We start from the raw sequence: 19,574 nt of genomic DNA, 5'->3' as shown, positions 1-19,574 counted from the left end.
TTTCACAAAAATATTTTAATGCACGCTTCACAACATCACCAATCACATGCGTATCCTATTACATTTTGTCAAAGTCAACTCATGTTGGTATTTTACTTTCTAAAGGAAACGTTGGGCGCCTATGTTATCCAATCGTTGATACCTGATATTTGATTCAATACTATAATATATTTCTTATATATTGGTCGGGGCTAAAATCAATTACAAAGGTTTAATCTGTGGAAAGTGAAGTATAAGCAAAGGTGATTCAGGTCGCTGAAAACATTTTATTGATGCTTTATGCGTTTTCTAAACAACAATAAAATCTAACAACAAAGGTTTCTGATTTTTGATCAAAACGTGGGTAATGGGCAGTGATTCACCGAATCCAGGCTACAACAACAGTTATTAATTGATCGCTACTGCAGGCGACAACAATGGCCCCCTAGCAACACGTGACGCTACTAGTTCCCCTCTTTCAGCATGTGCATTTGCCGTTGTAATTGATCCTTACATCCTCGCAACGCGACAGTCGGCACATACAGGGAGTAGCGAGTGGATGGGACGCTGAGTTGGCAGGTAAGTTGGTGGTTTATCGCAAAATAGCGACGCCAAAGGTACTATAAAGTCCTTTCTGCCACTTTTGCGAACCTTTGGTATATATTGACACAGATGAGTCTTGCATAATTTTTTCATGTTGGTCGCACAAGCTGGTGTCGTTTTACACGGGGCTAACGCCACCTTCGGTTATCGTGTCGTCTGCATCCTTAACTTTGGCAGCTCTAGCTGATAAACGGATGCAATGCAACCGATAGTGACAGTAAACATTGCACTTAGTACTATCACAAACTATCAAACTTGTCGTGGCCTACATCCACCGTAGCCTATATTAATTCACAGAGTTCCGTTTTTAACAGAGATGCTTAAAGACGTAAGGATATATATGTCAGCTATTTTCTCGTTCAGTCTTTGATTGCTACTTATCTAAGTGGAGGAAATTCTACTCGCTCTGTGGTGGTCTCTAACTGTCTTCGAGGCATTCCGTTCGCAAATAGGCAAAATGAACGAGCCCTTTTCCTCAACAAACAATTTTATGGTGTTATATTGTATTGAAAATAGGATAAATTGACCTGCACTCGTTAATGGGGAAACTGGGTGTATTGGATTACTTTGCTAAAAAAGAAACCTTGTTCACCAGTATTCAGTCTCCTTTGTTGATCACATAGGTGTATGTTTCCAAAAAAATATGACTCCAACATTTTATAACCTTTTTTATTCATACCGTTTTACAGAATCATAGGTATTAAGATTTGTTACGCCACCTAGCAACATTTCAATTCTAGAGGTTATTTATACCGAACATAATACAGATTCTATATTTTACAGATAAGCCAAGCTGAATACCATCCCCAGTGTCACAGCATTGAATGCTCTCTTAGTTCTGAGAACAGTTGTATACTAACCCACAGAAAATGAGGGAGCTCTCTGCGAGATTTCCACCCGTATTTGCCTCGGGAAAATCAACAGCGGGTAACAGAGGTATTTCACTTTCAAGGTCTTTTCATTTTTTTAATTCTACGCGTTTCCCATATGATTTAGATAACTTGGGGAAAGATGAACTTGCATTTAATTTTTTTTTTGTTCTTGTTTTTTATCTCGTAACGAAGATAGTATTGATTGTAATGATAGAGGAGAGAATTTTCATATCGAAGTTCAATGAATGGTTTTCGATCAAGGTCGTTTCTGAATTGCGTCACTAGATCATAGATGATGCATACATACTAAGGGAAAGAGCAAACGTCCAAAGAAGAAACTTCGCTGAAAATGTGATTGGAAAAGTATATCATTACAAGAATATTTGTTTTTGTACTGAATTGTCCTGAGGGGCTATTAACGCAACTACTAGGTATAAATGATATAATGTAAAAGTATTCGCTACTGAACTGATATGATATATGACTGGCGCAGTTGAAAAGGTACTTCTAGCTGATAACGTGAAAATAAAGCGTAAATCTATAGTTGAAGAACTTGGGACATGAGGGTGCTTATTTTTGGTTGAGGATATTGGCATTATTTAATTAGATAGAGCATTTTGTTTTTATTCTTTTTATTCAATTAAAGCAATTAAAATTGCATGTATCCAAGCAGTTTTTTTTTCTCGACAACAATTCGTCAGATCCTAGATTTACCGCATATATTGAAAAATCTTTTTCATAAATTTTCAAATTCTAACATTATTGAGCAAGAAACTAAATGGAAATTGATTGGAAGGATTATGTATGACTGGAAGTGTTTGGTGTTTATAAAAAGGGATACAAATTAACTTTTGAAATTTTTGATTGGCGCACATATCAAACACGACTTGTGTACAGTGTCCTTACTGAATCTTTAAGACAACAAAGGATATACTGTGTAGGAAAAGGATATTGATACATCAGCAATGAATTGTAGGATCGTGACTGGTCTACTTAGATACTTAGATATGTAAAGCTATAGACAGCTTTTGACATAACCAGTCACAATAGGGGCGCTCGCATAGGGCGGGAAAAGAAAAATATTGTGATAACACAAGTGCATAGCTCAAATTACATGTATATAAAACAGTTACAAAAATAATTTGACGAATCTTTTAACTTTTGTCAAATAGCTATGAAACAGAGTGTCTCACTAGTCGGGACGCGTTGTTACTACAACATGTTAAACGGAATACGTAAAAAAAAGAAAAAAAAAACACTACAAGACCGATTACAACAGGGAATAAAACTCCATGAACCAAAATCCTATTTATCAGTCTGAATTTTTTAGATAACGAACCTTATCATTACATTCTTTCAGGAGACCAGTATGGCAGACCCCACAGGTCTTACAGACCCACACATGCTTACGGGTCCTCTCCAGTTCGCCTATTCCAGTTACCAAACAGACGTGCCCCTGTGTCGAAATATCCGACCAAGGCAGTGGAAGACATGGCGGCATCTCGCTCCAAAAGTGCGATGTTGTCTCGAAGAGAGAAAATAGCGACTCCGAAGCGAGATGTACAGTCCGCTTGCGAGGTCAGACAGACTCCGGCGCCTGCAGAGGTGATGCCCAGTGTTCACACTCCCTCGTCATACAGTCCAGAAGGATATCGCCACAACGACAGAACATCCTCACCGAGTCCGGAGGAATTTGAACAGAGATATCAAGAATCGCTGAGAATCCATGGTTGGCGGGCTGAAGTGCATGGAAGTCCTTTAAAGTAAGGAAATCATCTGAGAGCAATTATTTAAGTGTAGAAATTAATTTATATGAAAATGTAAATTCTCAAGTGACTAATTTTCCTTTTTAAAGGAACATTATTAGAACAGACCGTTGCCGGTTAGCTATTAATTAATTAATTAATTTTTCTATTGTATTTTCCTATAAGGCTATTTTTAACATTCCAGACCAGTCTATAAGGGCCCTAAAATTTCAACAGAGGTGAAATCACTTATTGCCAGAAAACCGCCACCATTCCAGTTCCATTTCCGGAACGACAACACTTACTTCTACCATACGATACCACCCAAACTGAACAGCTATGTTATACACCCAAACTTCTTCTCGGAAAGGATTGCTGAAAGGCAGATTGCCCATTACAAAAAGCCAATAGAATACGTCTGGGCGTGACGGCTGACACAGGACTTTTTTATTTATATAACAGTAGAGTCAGACATGATCTTCATTTCTGCGCTCACTTGGTTGAATCAGCGAGTTACTTGGCGTCGTGGCAGAAATGGGGATAAAAAAAATCTCAGTAATATTAGACCCAGGTAGTCAATAGCTGGTTAGCAAATAAACATTGACACTGCCTTCGTTGTTGCTCCCGTATGGTCTTATTACTGGTAGACCTGCTGGGTTTTGGATTCAAGAGCAATTATATCATTTGTCCAAGCTTGTAACCGCTACTTACATGTGAAGAAATTCTAAGAAGCAACAGCAATTTATCAATTGAAAAAAGCTAGCATGTTGAGAGCAAAGGGTGATGGTGTTTTTGATAGAACAATCATGTCGCCCAACACCGAAAAAAAAAAACCCGGCGTGTTTGTCTCTTGTAAGTTGTAACCATGTAAATGAATGTGTAATGCTTGAAACTAACTTCGTAGGAGTTGATGCGGGTCTTCAACCAGATTAATATTCTTTTAATTGTAACCTCCAAGTGCCACTGACAATCATCACGATGATATGGAGTCATATATACATTTAAAGGTCAATATCATGTTTTTTCTAGTTTTTTTTATTAATCAACATTATTTGGAAGAGTTATAGATATCAACTGTTTTTGACAATCAAAGAAATTTTTCAGGAATTTATACATATTATTTTGAACAGTTCAGACTGATTATTCCAGCGTCTTGTGTGCTGATAAATAATATTACTTGGCTCAGATAAAGCACAGCTGCTAAAAATATACCATCGACAATCAGTCCAAAGTTGTGGAGGCTAAGTGATTTACAAATAAAGTCATATAGAGCAGTACTGTACATCCTTTTTATTGCTCAAGTTTTTATACTGAAAATTAAGACATTAAAGTCACAATCAAATAAACCTCGTGTACAAACTTTCACTATATTCTTTGTTTTCAATTTCATATATACAGAATCCAAAATATGCTGCCATCAGCAAAAACAAATAATGATTTATGGGTTTCGTATCTCCTATTCGCGATTATTCACTATACGCAAATACTTAATGCCTTATACAAAAAAGGTTTCAATCTATAAAAAACATACTCTAGGACAAATGTTAGGTAGGAATTCCAAACATTTTCTTTTAGTCGAAATTCTGAACATATATTTATATTCTTTTCTACAACGATAAGTGACATCTGATCTGTACAAGAAAACAGTTGCGATATTAAACAATCTGGGTCATCTAAAATGAAGCGTTATTATACAATGGAAAATTATTCCTGGGTGCGTAATATTTGACCAACAAAAGTAAAAGTATTAAGTTAACGATCCCAGCCACACCGCCTACATGGGTGTTGACATTGTTTCATTAACTACTAGATGTCTTTTGCAAAACACACTAATATTCTATCTACAATTTACAAGGTTATCCGAGTATCCTCTACAAGATGAAGTTATTATTTCCATACTATGAAATATGCTTTTTGTTGTAAAAATATTGATTTCTGTACAGCTTTTATACAATGTGTCAGAGCATGTAAAAAAAACGCACTACTCTTTGCAAATCCGCTCTCAACTTCAATTTTTTTCTACCGGGCACACTAATGGTGTACATTATAGTTAGATATGCGTACTCAAGTCTATCATGCCTGATATATAAAAAAAATTCAGACTAAACCAGTAAAATACGATAAGTCAAACGGCAGTAAAATGCAAATAGTTTATGATATCGATATATATATTCAACGTATGTTTGAAATCGTCACTAAAACATAAGTTTTTCATTTGAAGGCACTAAAATAAACATGTTTCACATGCACATCACAACCATAAATGCACTGCGTTCAGTTCTTGTTTTCATTCCAAGAACTTCTTTGCAATGGGTTACATGGAATAGTTTATCTAAAATTGTCACTAAAAGCACTGTTTGAATAGTTGAACACTCAGCTGATCTTGTATTAAAAGTCAATTCCTGATATAAAACGTGTTTAAAAAGCAAATAATAATGAAAGAAAGGCGAGACAAAGCACCAAGATGTAACTACCATGGAATGTGATGCTTCCCCCCAAAACGTAGATGACATTTTCTTTCAACCATGGGTTGGCACCAAAATCAAACTTCTGTGGACAGTCGTCATCTGTAAGAATTAGTGAAATATAAATGAATACAAACTGAAATTAAAAGAGGGCAAATGAGTTACAAAAATTATACATAAAGTAAACAAAATTCCTGCATCTTCACTAGATTACATCAAACAGGCCGCATTTTCAATCATTAACCTTTTAAAGATGAACTAGAAGTCCCACCATTAAATTTAAAGATCTAGGATGGCAACTTACGCTCTCTTTCATCTAAGAACATCTGTATGGACAGACTGGCTCCTTCTGATGCTCTGAAACTCCTTGGCGTCTGTGCCACACCGCAGGCAGCACGCACGGCCCGCGACATGATGATATCACGCCACGTTAGCCTTTCATAAACCTGTCAAACAGAACAATGATTAAAACGACAGGAAAAGGAAGGAAACCTGCATGAAAAATGTGGTGCGGAAATCCAGTTTCCTCATTATCTCTTCATAAACTCCATGGATTATGTGAACTGCTTATTATATAATTTTTCTTAAATAATAAAAAAACATTTTCAAGGTACAAAATGAAAGCATTTTATACATTTTACTAATTAAAAGAGGAGCGATATAGCATTAAACAATTCTTATAATCTGTTTAAGCCATCTTTATCTTCTTGTATTTGTTGAGGTTCCACATACCCAACATCTGAATCGTGAGATTCTGTCCTCCTCATCATAAGTGACCATGTATGACCTGTTGTCTTCCAGCCAGTAGCCAACACAGGTCAACAAGTTGTCCGGAACATCTACAGAAATGGATTGATATCGTTTATATTATAAAAATAATGACTTTGTTTCACATTAATTAATCATTGTTCAATTTTGACCTATTGGTCACTACTTTGGAACAAGAAAATTAAGTGACCCAGTTACTAATGGTACTGAACTTTTATATCACATCCAAAAATTTGTCTCTACGAACACAGATAAACTAAAAAGTGTTAGCATCTCATGTAACAATTCCCTAACCGTATTCTCCGACAGGTCTGGCATTCTGATCCAATGTCCTGCAACGCTCAGCATCCACTTCAATCACCTTGCTGTCTCTACTGTGACATATGGCAATCTCTGACTCATAATCTCTGCAGTCAACCTGCACACGGGGACGCTCGGTGATACCTCTGATTCTGGTAACATATTTCTCTGCGCCAAACTGCTTAAATGTATACCTTCCCTGAATTGGGCATTCTATGGGAGATGGGTCATACACTAGAATAAAGACATGTTTTTGTAAATATTATTTCTTCAAACCATTAGTTGCAATAAAATGTAATTTTTATAAATTATGGACAAATATCTTTCTTCTTAATTATGAAATTAGTCAAGACAAATAAATTTGCATCAATTTCATTTCTACTTTTAACTGGGTAAAATAATAAAAAGCAAAATACAATATACTTCAATAGAGAACTTACATATAAAAGTATTGTACTTCCAATTATAGTTTTGCTCATTTAAAACATAGGAGGGTCTTGCACACGCCTGTCTGAACTTGGTAACAAGATAATCTTCAACTGGTTGCTCTTTCTCTTGTCGAGATAGACGGAAAGGCTTCCCTGTAAGGTAGTATGAACAAAACATCAATCTTGTGCAGTAATTTTTTCTTGATATGAAGAAATCAAACAAAAACTACTGAAATAATAAGACATTTTAAGTTGATAGCCAATGAGTATTTATTATCAATTATCTCAAGAACATTGTGCATTCATAAAAAATTACTTTGTCTGTGGGCAAGTTAAAATTGTACGACTTATATTTTCAACAAAATTACTGAAATACAGGTAGAAGGGTATGGTCTTCAGTTTATATGCAGGCTATTTACCTAGTCTGTATCTGATTATGTTGTGATGACGGGGAAGGAAGTCAAAACACACATAATCTACCTCACTGGAAATACAAAAAAAAAAAACTATTAGAGTTGACTGAATTGATGAACAGATGAAATCACTAACAAAAACATGTTGAGAATGCAAAATCCATCTATTTACTTAACCTCTGCACACTGAATTATACTTCAAGTATTGCTGTTCATTCAATGTTAATTCTTCATTGGAAAATAAAACTTATTATTAAAGTATGGGCTTAGCCTAACAAGATAATCCATGCAGTGGAAATATTCTGCTCTTATCTAAATAAATCATTTTCTGATTCCTAAAAAAGTTATTAATATTCAGCCATATCTGAAACTAGCTTCAAGGGTAAACCCAGATCTTGCCGTCCAGAAAACTCACCATCTCCCCCTTGTGACAGATGTCATCATGTAACTGGACTGCTGTGTCTGTTGACAAGTGAAATATGTCTCCCTGGTGGTAAACTGGTCAATTTTAGTCTTGAAGTAGATGTGAGTGTAGTTGATGGTGACAGTGGAGTCATATTCACCAGTGGTAAACCAGGTCCCACTGAAGTTTCTAGGCAGGTTGCAAGATGGAGTGATTTCTCGCAACTGGGTACTGCCAACAACTAAAAATTTAGATAAAAAATATAAATACGAAGCTTTCTTATTGAAGAATTGACTGAAATAGTTGCTTCTTATCAATAATTGATTACACTAAAAATTAAATGCAGACAAATGATTAAATGTATATATATTCATGACGAACTGTACATGCTACCATTTTATACCAGATTGGAATTGTTCTATATATGTACAGTGGTTATGATTGCCCTTGAACAATTGAATAATCTGATTTGGCCATCAAAAAATTCTCACCAGGTGTTAACAGCAGTCTTATAGGTCCCTCATATGGACTTTTCAACGTGGAACATTCCGCACTCTCAGACATGGTCCAGCGAACCTCATTATTTCCTCTTTGTTGTTCTTTTCTCGTTAACTAAAAAGTAAATGTTTAATACATAATTATATGGTACAATATTTTTTAAAAACCAACCCCAAGTTAAGGTTACATCTTGTACTGTGTACAATACACTTAAACATGTTTACTTAACCATCATCAAATGACAAATGTTTTTAATCTGAATTCATCATACCATGCATCTAAACCTTCTGTATGGCCGATCTTCTCCTGTGTTCATAACAGCTGCAAATATGTTCCCATTATCATCCAACCAAGAACCTAAGCACTGGTATCTTATGGCTAAAGAACAAGAATTCATACAATTTAAAGATAAAAGACTCATTTCCAACAAAACACTTTTTCATAAAACGGTTATTAGAATTTGCTCATCTTGAAAATGTGTACATTTATAAAAATATCCACTTGCCAAATATTTTATATTCTTTCTGATCCAATTTTTTTACATTAATAAAATAATCATGTACAATATTCAAATTGTTAACATATCAATATCTGTACTTACTGTCATCTTTGGACATACTCAATCCAGGGCAAACAGCATAGACCATGTCAAAGGCCTGGTTGTCATAGTAGACTGACCCTGGCAGTTGACAGGCAGTTATAATACTACTAGGACTGTTACAGATACCACCACCTCCAACATCATACTCATATGTAAACTGGAAGACACCTTCAAATGTTGTCCTGCAGTTCACATTGATGGCAGACTTCCCTGCAATTAGTAATGATTTAAGTTAATTCATTCAGTCACTATCAACTGAAACTTTTTTAAAATGTAATTTTTATACAGATTATCAAAGTTGATAAAACTGATAACACTGATATTTCTCTAGACTTACTCTTTACCTCAATATGTGTCCTAAGATCTAGTGACTTGGTAAAATACACTATTGTAAGCACCTACTACCTCACAATATTTTATATCTTCAATAAACTAGTTGGTAAAAAACGAGTCATGTTAAATCATTCATCATCACATCCAAGTACAGGGGTATTGCAACTTACTGAACATAGTCACCAAGCCTGCCTGTGGCCGTATTGCATTACAAACATCTTCCAGGGAAGGAGCTATTGGGCTGGATCTACAGGAAGATGCTGCAAAAAGGGAATTTTTATTATTTTTTGTCAATATCAGACTATTGTTAGAGTACAGTACCAGTATGCTTTGATTTAAACCTTCCACATATTAAGCATCGGTTTCCAATTGTGAGTAAAGAGAGGTATGTGGTGTCTCCTTCATCAGACTGGTGGCAAGCAGATAAAAACTTTTGAGATATTGTACTTATTTAACTTGTACATAAATGAAAGATTTCCTACCTGATCTTTGCTGCAGAATGTTTGGGGTTCTCAAGTATAACTCTAAGCACATATAGCAATTATTGCCACCTCTGAAATAAATACAATGTATATAAAAATTATTAGCAATTAATCAACATTGTTGCTTTACCAAGTACATAACAAAACCAATAGTGCCACTTTTTTCATTATTTGTGACATTCCTTTTTATGTGGACACTCCATTCCTAAAACAAGAGAACTATAAAAACTGCAACATGAAAGAGTATATCTCAAAAAAGTAATTAATTGATTAATTAATTAATTAAATAATAATTACAAAATAAAAACAAACAAACAAACAAACAAACAAATAAATAAATAAATAAATAAAATAAAGGTTTTATTCCTTATTTACATAACTGAGTCATTTTCAAATATAACAGTTCTACATTTGAGGGGTTATTCTCTAAAGAATTACCATCAATCATATCTGAAGCGCAAGAGATGTAATCACCTACCTACTATTCCTTATTAAAACTTTGAGTTTATTGTTCTGTTCGTGTGTAGTTGTTTCATTATAACGTCTTGAGGCAATGCATGGTCCTCCATATTCTCTACTATTGATTTGAAAAGCTGTGCCATCAATAACTGTATCTGTGTCTTCACCATTCTCCTTAGAGTACCAGTCTCCTAAAAACCCACTTGGGAACTGACACTGTTGGGCCTCTAAAACAGGTAGAAAACAGATGATTCAACTGACCACTCTTTCACCAAATCCATTAATATCAGTTGTTAAATTTTGTAACAGACACTGGTTCAAGGCTCTCAACATTTTATCAGCACTTTCTCCAGAATATGACCAATTTTAAGTTATATTCATTAGCAATGATCGAGACACCTAGCTATGGTTCACAAACAAAGCTTGCTGAACTTGTCCCCTTTCATAACTGGTATGTCGTAAATCAACAATTTGAATAAAATGTTTTTAAATTAAATAGGCGCCCACACATATAACTTTCAGTTTCGATCCCAGGTATCCCCAAAATCATCAATAAATGCCCGAGCATATTCTTATTATCCTTTACAGAAAATTTTGAACCAGGTAATGAGCGCTTAAAGTAAAAAAGAGGCAGAGCTCAGAGCTCAGTGATCATGAAAACAACTTATGAAATTTCACAGGTACATGTATGCATTGTTTCGGTTGTGGAATCAAATAAACAATTGGAACCAATTAGAACTCCTTCTGAGCTTAACCTAAAACAGTCGAAAACACATGAATACAGTGCAAAGAGAGTACTTCTTAATCTTGCAGACACAGAGATAAATTAAAACATGCAACAATATGATTCATTTCCGCGGTATGACAAACATGCCGCGCAATCAACGGCAATTTACAGGCCAAGGTACGGTAGATAGTATTGTCCGATTACTTTTGCAAGGTATATTATACAATATTAAAACTACAGAGGAATAAATACTTACGTGTACATAATACTAGTAACGTCAAAACTATACATATTTGGCCTACGAGGACACCTCCACACCTCGCCGCCATCTTGTCCCTTCAAATTTACAATAATGGCAGGTGAAAATGGTCACGTGACAAGGTGACCATAAATGTTCATTTGTCATGAAGCTTTCAAAGTTGCTAAAGTTTATCTATGAGAAAATTATTTTTGATGAAATTTAAGTGTTTGTGGAATTGGGTTTGTGGAATTGCGTTTCTTAATGCACGCAAGCGTATTTCGTTGCTGCTTATATGTATCCCGCGCACCTGTTAATCAACGTAAACAAGTAAATTGATGACTCAACTGCCAGATGGCAGCACAGTATTTCAGGTGACCTCTAGGCTTAGGAATTCATGTTTGTGGTTTAGCACCTCAGTTGACACTGGTATATGTTTACACGTTTTCCGCCAGTTATGATTCTGTTTTACTCAAATGAAATCGCTATACCGTTATTTACGTGTATGTGCGCGCGCGTGCGCGTGTGTGTGTGCGATGGGGTGGGGGTGGGGGTAAGAATCGAGTTATATATCATGAAACGAACTGTAGCAGGTAAATGTATCATGATGAAAAAAATATACTACAGGGTTCACGTAAATTTACGCTGAATAGAACTAAACATTTTACGCAATGCAGACATAACAAGGCGGATCCAGGAATATTTGAAGGGGGGTCTGCAGATGTGAAGCCGCCCTGCCGCCGCCCCCTCGTTGGGGTTGGGTTCGGAGAAAATAAGTGTGATTTTTTTCAGAGACTGAAGGGGGGGGGAGGGGCACCCCCCTGACCCCCCCCCCCCCCCCATAGATCCGCCACTGCATAAAAAGAAAGATAAAACAAACCTGGAGAAACTAAACTTTAAAGAGAATATTTGTGAGATTTTCGCATGAAAAAAAAAATATATATATATCCACCGTTATCCAGCCCGCACATTATTGAGTTTAAACTTAACAGAAAATATTGACAAAATCATATCATTTTAAAATAATTAGAATACCATTAGCTAAATGTCAATTCCTTTCATGATAATATTAGAGTGTGCAACTTCGCTGTCATGCGATGCTGTTGTTGTCTGAATGATAAAATGTTTTCTTTTCTCCGAATCGTTTCAGAATTTTTAACGCACGAATTTGCACAAGAAAACGACAGTGAGCCAGATCACACACACACACGACATAACACACTAAAAAAGCCTTTTTCAAAATAATAAACAGTTCGCACTCTTCAAATTGCTTTCTTAAGATTATTATCTATTTGTTCTAAAAATCTTGAAAATTTTTTTAGATAGGTAGGCCTTAGTACATGTAGCATTTAGCAAAAAAAAAAAACAGGTCTTTCATTTTCCTGTGATCACGAAAACTTACACAATGTGTTACCCAATTTTTGTGTCTTTATCCTTCTCGGTAACAAATAGTAATTTCAACAAGGGAATTATATCGATATAATTCCCTGTTTCAACCAATACTTCAAAACTCCTTCGTGCTGTACCAATCTGATTATATTTCAGGTGACTCCTCTTGCCAAATTATTTCAACAATCATTCAACAAATAAAAATGTATCGTTTCATATTCTTTTTGGATTATAAATGATGTTAGGTATGCTTTTTAATACCAGTCACTGCATGCTAATTGTACGTTGTGGGCCAAGACACCAGACAAGCGATGTCCAACTTCAAGTATATGATCTTTGCCATTTAATCGAATAATTGTAAAGTGTGGAATATACTATGAATTTTAATCGACTGTTTTGCACAAAGAATCTTATAGGATGTCTACATGGGTATTTTGATTAAACATAGTAATTTGAGCATGGTTTGATAATAGATGTTTAAGGAGCGGATGTACCCAAATATAGCTAAAAATAGCCATTTTTGGTTTTTTATGTCTAATTATTGGTTAAACGTGTATCTAACGTTTAACAGAATAAAATTTTTACATTTTGAACAAAAAATTTGTTTTTTCTGATTATTCTGATGCTGCACACATCGACAGCGGTGGCCTGGTATATGCCCCGCCTTCGTTGTCAAGGGCCGTTGGCATGGGTAAACTCGGTGGGCGGACCTTAGCAGCATCAGCACGTCTAGGGAAACAATAGAACAGGGATGCGCCATGCCCCCTTTGTCATAAACAGCGATCGGCAAAGCAGTGCCTATTGTTCCGCTTAAGCTGTTTTGATAGTCTCTCTTGATTGTGATCAGCGCTAAGATGAATCTTTTCCGACACATTGGATTTGCTCGAAATACTCGTTCTCCCTTGAATATTGCTTGTTGTTACACGCGTTCTTTCGATTTTCTTGTTAACTTTTTGAGATACGCAAAAGAAAAGAAGAAAATTCCGTTGCTTGCTACCCGTGACAACAATCGTCATTCTTTCTATCCATTTTCGCCAACAGGTCGATGCAGTTTAGTGTTAGATTTTAAAAATATACATGGGGGTAACTAGGCATACGCACGGATGCACTGTGCGTACATTTTTTTGGCCAACCATGATATTATTTTATATAAATTTAGTGTATTTTTCACGGAATATAAAGAAATTCTCTGCTTATTAAAGTCACCTGTATGAACAAATCCTCTGTATCAATTGTATAGGCACAATTGTTCTGACACCCCCCTCCCCCCGTCTTGCATACTTTTATTGAACTGAGGTAAACAATGCCTGAAACCTTAACAAGTTTTATCTTAATCGTCCATCTAACTGGAACTTCCTTTACCTCTTTATTGGAGGGTTCAGTGGCCCACAACTCACCTGAAGCCTCGCTGGCAATATTTATCTCAGGTAAAAATCTACCTGTGTGTTATTTTCAAAGAGCAGCTCACGCAACCCTGAGGGCATTAGATAAAATCTGGACACCAGGTTTCATAAGGAGCTAGAGAAACGAAGGAAGGATTTTTCCTGCAAAGCGTCAAATAATTTTGACACGGACTTGACCCAGCTTATCCCTCCAAACTAACAGGGTGACATGGACAATTTTTACAAACATATAATAAAACTTAGATGTATCAGAGCTCTGTCGTGTCGTACAATTGGTTGTTATGGGGAGCCATGCATCCACATGTAAGGTTAATGAAATCTAATGTTAGTTCAACTCAGAGGCGGATCCAGGATTATTCGAAGGGCGTTCCACGTATGCGAAGCTAGCCTCCTTTTAAATAAATATACCATTCTGGGTAATAAGTTTATTGAAACTTTTTTAATTGCGAGAATATTTCTGACTAAATGATGTTTTATTATTAATGGAAATTAAGCTGCGGTGTGTGGTACATATGCTGTGATTACGCTGTCCTTCATCTCTTGCGTTAGTCTATATTTTGCTGGGAATGTAAAAAATCTGTGCGTACAATTTTTAAAGGTCTGGTTACGCCCCTGAATCTATGCAACTTGGGCAATTCGGCCCTAGCATCGAGGCTCAACTCCTATTTATTTCTGCTTACCATTGGTAATAGGAAAATCAACAATGATAATATCTAACCTTTCCACCTGTTTTCGAACCATTTTTCGCTTGGCGAATGTGGACAAGACCCCATGCGATGCTGCTTTTGTGTGCACATCCTAAAGCGCATCCCTAACACTTGCCCCGACGGCAATTGACGTGGCCACTGATTGCTTGGGTCATTAGGGCTTACTAGATTGCCTGTCAATCATTCTGGCAGTGCTAGCGGTAACCCCTTGAAGTTACTAACAGGAGGTGAGATTGATACAAAAATAAGATTTTCTGACATCCAAATACATGCAAACAAGCTAATTTCAACCGGCAAAAGAGTACCCATCTTCGCGATCGTCAGAACGATAACAGGTAAAGCTGTCAACAATTTTATTTGCTTATATGGACAATTAACTTCACTGAAATGGTTTTTGCTCGTTTTCTTTGCTTTCAATATTGACGAGATAGCGTTATCTTAACAAGCTTTAACTATCTACCTGTACACCTGAGGGAGACCAAATTCACCATGCTAATTATGAACAGTATGCTCTAAAAGTGCTTTTTAAGAAATTTTGATTGATCCTCTCTTTTCTAAATTATAGACTTTGAAAGTGAAAATTCCCTAATATTTTGATGTAATTTCACGTTTTTATAGATAAAATCAACAATAAGTGTCTGAAGAAAAATCCCTGACTCCATGCTGTAGTACTTTGTTCAAGTGTCATAATGACATCAAAAGCAAGTTTATAGCTGTCCAGGTGCCCGAGAAAATCAGGTGTATAAAAATGGTGTTTTTGTCCCCAAAATCCCAATATTACGTCACACGATGAAGTTAAAGCTGTGTTCCAAGCATAATTAGATATTTTGAAGATACGTTAAATGAATGTGACAGGAATAAAAAAGCCAAGACCTTTATTTTAAGAGAAAATCTCAAACCTACATTCCCTCCTTAACAGGAAGAACCTATGGGTAGAGGAGTTCAAATGTATGGGAGGGGGGGTGTCAGCCTACATGTCAGTCTTAAGTGCAGGAAGCAAATGGGCTAAGGGACTCTGTCCGCTTCTTTATGCCAAATAAATGTTTATACTAGCACTTTAATAAGAGCAGGCCGAAATCTCTACCCTCTCCCCCACACGCGCACACACATACACACATTAAAAATGTGCTTCCTTCTGCACTTGTACTTTAATTAGTAAATTAAATGCATGTTTAAAATATAACCTGAATAAAAGATATCAAAGTGTGGCGGGAGTGACCGGCTATCCATGCATGTAGCTGAGTAGGCCTATCCCTGACGCGTTGATCATCACTAAAACTACCCTTCCGCGAGAGAGTCAATTAAACCCGAAGCGGCTGCCCAGCAAACAGTCAGAAAAGAGTTGTTGATGATGATAAATGAATGTCATATTGATCCATACATAACGTTAGAGCCTATACATGCCGTCAAATATGACCTGAAGTTAGTTTTTTTTTTCGCTTGGTTAATTCCCGCTTCAGTCACAATGAATTAACAGCAATTGCCAAAATAAACAAGTTTATTTGTTAAATCATCCTTATATGAATAAGCTTCGCTTTAATAAAGTTATACTATAAGCTTTTACTACATACTTTATTATATGGCAGCTTGTCATGCTTAGATACGGTATACATTTTACTAGCGACACCTATCGGTCACCGCGGCAAAATATTTACCGACCTTGGAAACATAACAGTTTACCTTAGATACATCTGGGACCGTCATATATAAGCCTATAGAGGGTCAGGGGAATTTATTATGTGTGGTTGACTCTGTAGTAATTAGCGAGAACTTGACAAAGAAAGCATTGTGTTGAAAAGCGAAGACAAGAACTGCTGGGCAGAGTCAATCATAACTTAGAAATATATTAAATAGGTTTGAAATCACTGCTACCAAGTAAACTCCAGTCTACAAGAAAACTACTACCATGGGTTGTAACAATAGTAGGAACATTCAGGTCCAGCCAGTGTCCAAGACCCCTAGACCGAACAGTGGAAAATGGACAGCAGAGATGGACAAAAATGAAAAGAATACGTCCTCATCAAAGCGTGGAACACCCGTGAAGCAAACCAAGGTCCAACCTGTGGAACCATTGGAACACATGGAGCTAGACTCTGATGTCGAAATTGAGAAAGCAGTTCTTCCAGATCAAATCATCTCAGGTCAAGAACAAATCGACATGAAAAAGGGAACGAAAAAGAAGAAAAGAGGTCTGAGTTCACTTGCTAGTCTGCGGCGTGACGGCAGTCGCCCCAACAGCGCTACCTCCAACAACTCCCAGCGAGGGGGATCAGCTACCTCCAAGAACTCCAAACACAGCACTGACTCCGGATTAGAAGAAGATTATGCTCATGTCATTACAGAATACTCAGATGAGAGCAAAATAAGAGCACTGGGAGAAGAATTTGGATCTAGAGAAGATTTAGGTAATTAATTAATTAAGAAATTAATTAAAAAAAACATGCGGCATGGGCCTATAATATGTTACTTTAACGCAGTGATCACTAACAATTATTGCCTTTCACGAAAGAGATATAATTTTCATATTTGTTAAGACAGCGTGGCCATTGGTATTGTTATTAATTTTATTTTCGTTTACATAATTTGTTTTCCGTGTTTTTTTTTCAATATTTTTTCGTTGGCAATCTCAATTTAACAGCATCAACATTTCTTGTGAGTTGTTTGCACCCGGCTCTGCATTGAGGTGCGCTAAGTTGCCACACAATCCAAGTATTGTTAGCATTGTAGTCAACTCTGTGTTTAACAATCAAAACAAATCCAGTGACTTGGGGGCTTGCTCAACGTAATGACGTCACTCAACATGAAAACGTAGAACAATAAATTGTACGTAGTAGCTCGCCAGCTAAGAATAGTGACTAAATGTTATAAAACAATTTAATCTTTATGGATTAAATAACGCTTTGTTCATAATTTTGAAACTAGAACTGTATTAAATAGTAAACCCTTTATTTTCTTTTTTTTTATTAGATCTAAGCTTAAGTGGAACTGCCTGCCCCCGTCGCACCAGCGCAAAGGACAAGGCAAGACTAGAAGAAAATGTTGTCATGGCAGCGCTGAGGGATGAAGGACTTATTGCCCGGCCGAAGTCTAGAGCGGCAGGAGGCATGAGCTTTGACATCATCATGGCTGGACCCGACCCTGACGCACTAAAGAAACCACCGGCCCGCCTTGCCAAACTGGAGAGAAGGAAGAAGAAGACGGAATTAACAGAAGATCAAATAAAAGCTAAACTTGAAAAAGCCGAGAGGAGAAGAAAGGTAAATATCTTATTTGTGAACAGAAACACGTTTCATAAAAATGTCTGGGGTAAGCGGTGATTTCAAATACATTCCGTAGCTACGTTTATATTGATTTCAAATAAACGAAATTAGTGCCAGCCGTTACCATTGAATTAGTTTTCTAAAAATCAATATTTAGAATAACTGTTTCATTGGAGCTTTATTAAATACTCATTTTACAACTTCATGCTTAATTTCTCTCTTATATTGTTTTTAGAAAAAGGAGCAGGAAAAGTTGGAAAGAATTCAAACAACTACACAGAAAAGCGATATTTTACATGCACTAGACTCTTTTGAACAAAAAATTAAGGAAAAGGAACAGACCACATCTGAAAAAATAGACAGTGTTACAGAAAACAGAGAGAAAAAACTAAAGGAATTGAGAGACAAACTAAAAGCTAAGGAAGAGCACGCAGAAAAAGTACGCCGAAGGAAAAAGCTGCTTCCAATGATGCCCCACCCAGAATCTTCACAGGCCGCAGAAATGGAACAACTTAGTTGAAAAAATGTCCTCCTAGCTAGGAAGCTTTTATATTACTGAACTTCCGCCTGTCGTCAGATGTAGTGCTTGCCATATTTAAGTAAGAGAATCACTAAATATAAGAAAAATATTTTGCTCACGTTTTAAGTGAGAGCTCAAGATGCAGAAATAGCAACGAAGAAGGCTTGATTAAATGTTGTTAGTTACATGGTATTCCGTGTATTTTCAGCACTTACGCACCATTCTAACCGGGATGTTCTTACGCACTTAAATTGAGGTTCTAGGTACACTCAGGTTTTTATATCGATATGATATGGTGTAAAATGGATTGTTTTTGTTATTGGTTCTATATAAACATATAATGTTATTTGCTCAATGATCGGAATAAAGTTTAAAAAACACGAATTTAAGTCTTTGTTTCTGTTCATATTGATTGTGAAGCGAAATGGAGAGACATTGTTATCTTGTGTAAAAACGGAAAACGGGGGAGGTACTTCATGGTCGATTATCTTGCTTGGGGGAAGCTTTTTGGATCGGCATTTAAAAGTACATTGGTAAATAATTAATTGGCATACTTTTACTTTGCTAGCATTTGCAAAACAAAGATCGATGATTACATGAAAACTTACGTGTATTTATTTAGAGGCAGGCCCTCGACTCAAAGGGCAAAAGAAAAATTAGTCACACCTCTTCATACATGTGTCACTTGAGAGCAACTCCTTCAAAGTGTACATTACAAATTTTTCACCCCTGCTGTAGAGAATTCTTTTGAGATACAGCGTACATACAAGTCTCGGATATGCATTTCTTTTAAAAACTGATAAGAGACAGGTATGCTGTTTGCGGGAAAATCCCGTTAAAGCCATCTTCAACAAAATTATTTGTCCTACTATCCACTTCATAATAAAAAAAATGGATGCTTTTACTAGTCACGAAACGCGTGAACAAGGAACTGTCCATAACGTTCTCTTCCAAGAACAAATATTGATCTGCAGAATAAAG

The 19,574-nt window shown here is 36.3% G+C and overlaps 3 protein-coding genes across 3 annotated transcripts; 2 read left to right on the top strand and 1 right to left on the bottom strand.

Moving 5' to 3' along the window:
* Positions 1-418: 418 nt before the first annotated feature.
* On the top strand, positions 419-4,564 carry LOC106168568 (uncharacterized). Its single transcript, XM_013547686.3, has 4 exons — positions 419-558; positions 1,366-1,518; positions 2,815-3,217; positions 3,405-4,564. The coding sequence occupies exons 2-4, from the start codon at positions 1,452-1,454 to the stop codon at positions 3,625-3,627; spliced, it is 693 nt and encodes a 230-aa protein (XP_013403140.2). The 5' UTR covers positions 419-558; positions 1,366-1,451; the 3' UTR covers positions 3,628-4,564.
* LOC106168567 (uncharacterized) lies at positions 4,475-11,487 on the bottom strand. The gene is made up of 14 exons (XM_013547685.2): positions 11,333-11,487; positions 10,369-10,576; positions 9,891-9,961; positions 9,579-9,668; positions 9,076-9,285; positions 8,746-8,852; positions 8,468-8,588; positions 7,989-8,217; positions 7,580-7,644; positions 7,173-7,313; positions 6,727-6,966; positions 6,397-6,503; positions 5,969-6,110; positions 4,475-5,766 (listed from the first exon to the last, which is right to left on the bottom strand). The coding sequence occupies exons 1-14, from the start codon at positions 11,403-11,405 to the stop codon at positions 5,618-5,620; spliced, it is 1,953 nt and encodes a 650-aa protein (XP_013403139.2). The 5' UTR covers positions 11,406-11,487; the 3' UTR covers positions 4,475-5,617.
* A 5,001-nt stretch (positions 11,488-16,488) lies between these two features.
* Positions 16,489-18,977, top strand: LOC106169877 (uncharacterized). Its single transcript, XM_013549516.2, has 3 exons — positions 16,489-17,218; positions 17,781-18,070; positions 18,309-18,977. Exons 1-3 carry the CDS (start codon positions 16,720-16,722, stop codon positions 18,591-18,593), a joined length of 1,074 nt encoding a protein of 357 aa, XP_013404970.1. The 5' UTR covers positions 16,489-16,719; the 3' UTR covers positions 18,594-18,977.
* Positions 18,978-19,574: the final 597 nt, after the last annotated feature.

The sequence above is a fragment of the Lingula anatina genome, chromosome 1, assembly GCF_051362555.1.
Source record: "Lingula anatina isolate TDL-2025a chromosome 1, LinAna3.0, whole genome shotgun sequence".
In the NCBI taxonomy this organism is placed as follows: domain Eukaryota; kingdom Metazoa; phylum Brachiopoda; class Lingulata; order Lingulida; family Lingulidae; genus Lingula; species Lingula anatina.
This window is presented reverse-complemented; position numbering and strand designations above follow the sequence as displayed.

What these genes read in the sequence shown, in the direction of transcription:
- LOC106168568 (XM_013547686.3), top strand. Translation starts at nt 1,452, where the DNA reads ATGAGGGAGCTCTCTGCGAGATTTCCACCCGTATTTGCCTCGGGAAAA. An exon ending in ATCAACAGCGGGTAACAGAG is followed by an intron (nt 1,519 to 2,814) that starts GTATTTCACTTT and finishes ACATTCTTTCAG; the next exon opens with GAGACCAGTATGGCAGACCC. An exon ending in GTGCATGGAAGTCCTTTAAA is followed by an intron (nt 3,218 to 3,404) that starts GTAAGGAAATCA and finishes TTAACATTCCAG; the next exon opens with ACCAGTCTATAAGGGCCCTA.
- LOC106168567 (XM_013547685.2), bottom strand. Translation starts at nt 11,405, where the DNA reads ATGGCGGCGAGGTGTGGAGGTGTCCTCGTAGGCCAAATATGTATAGTT. An exon ending in GTTACTAGTATTATGTACAC is followed by an intron (nt 10,577 to 11,332) that starts GTAAGTATTTAT and finishes TACCTGTTTTAG; the next exon opens with AGGCCCAACAGTGTCAGTTC. An exon ending in GAGTATGTCCAAAGATGACA is followed by an intron (nt 8,853 to 9,075) that starts GTAAGTACAGAT and finishes CTTGTTCTTTAG; the next exon opens with CCATAAGATACCAGTGCTTA.
- LOC106169877 (XM_013549516.2), top strand. Translation starts at nt 16,720, where the DNA reads ATGGGTTGTAACAATAGTAGGAACATTCAGGTCCAGCCAGTGTCCAAG. An exon ending in TGGATCTAGAGAAGATTTAG is followed by an intron (nt 17,219 to 17,780) that starts GTAATTAATTAA and finishes TTTTTTTATTAG; the next exon opens with ATCTAAGCTTAAGTGGAACT. An exon ending in AAGCCGAGAGGAGAAGAAAG is followed by an intron (nt 18,071 to 18,308) that starts GTAAATATCTTA and finishes TATTGTTTTTAG; the next exon opens with AAAAAGGAGCAGGAAAAGTT.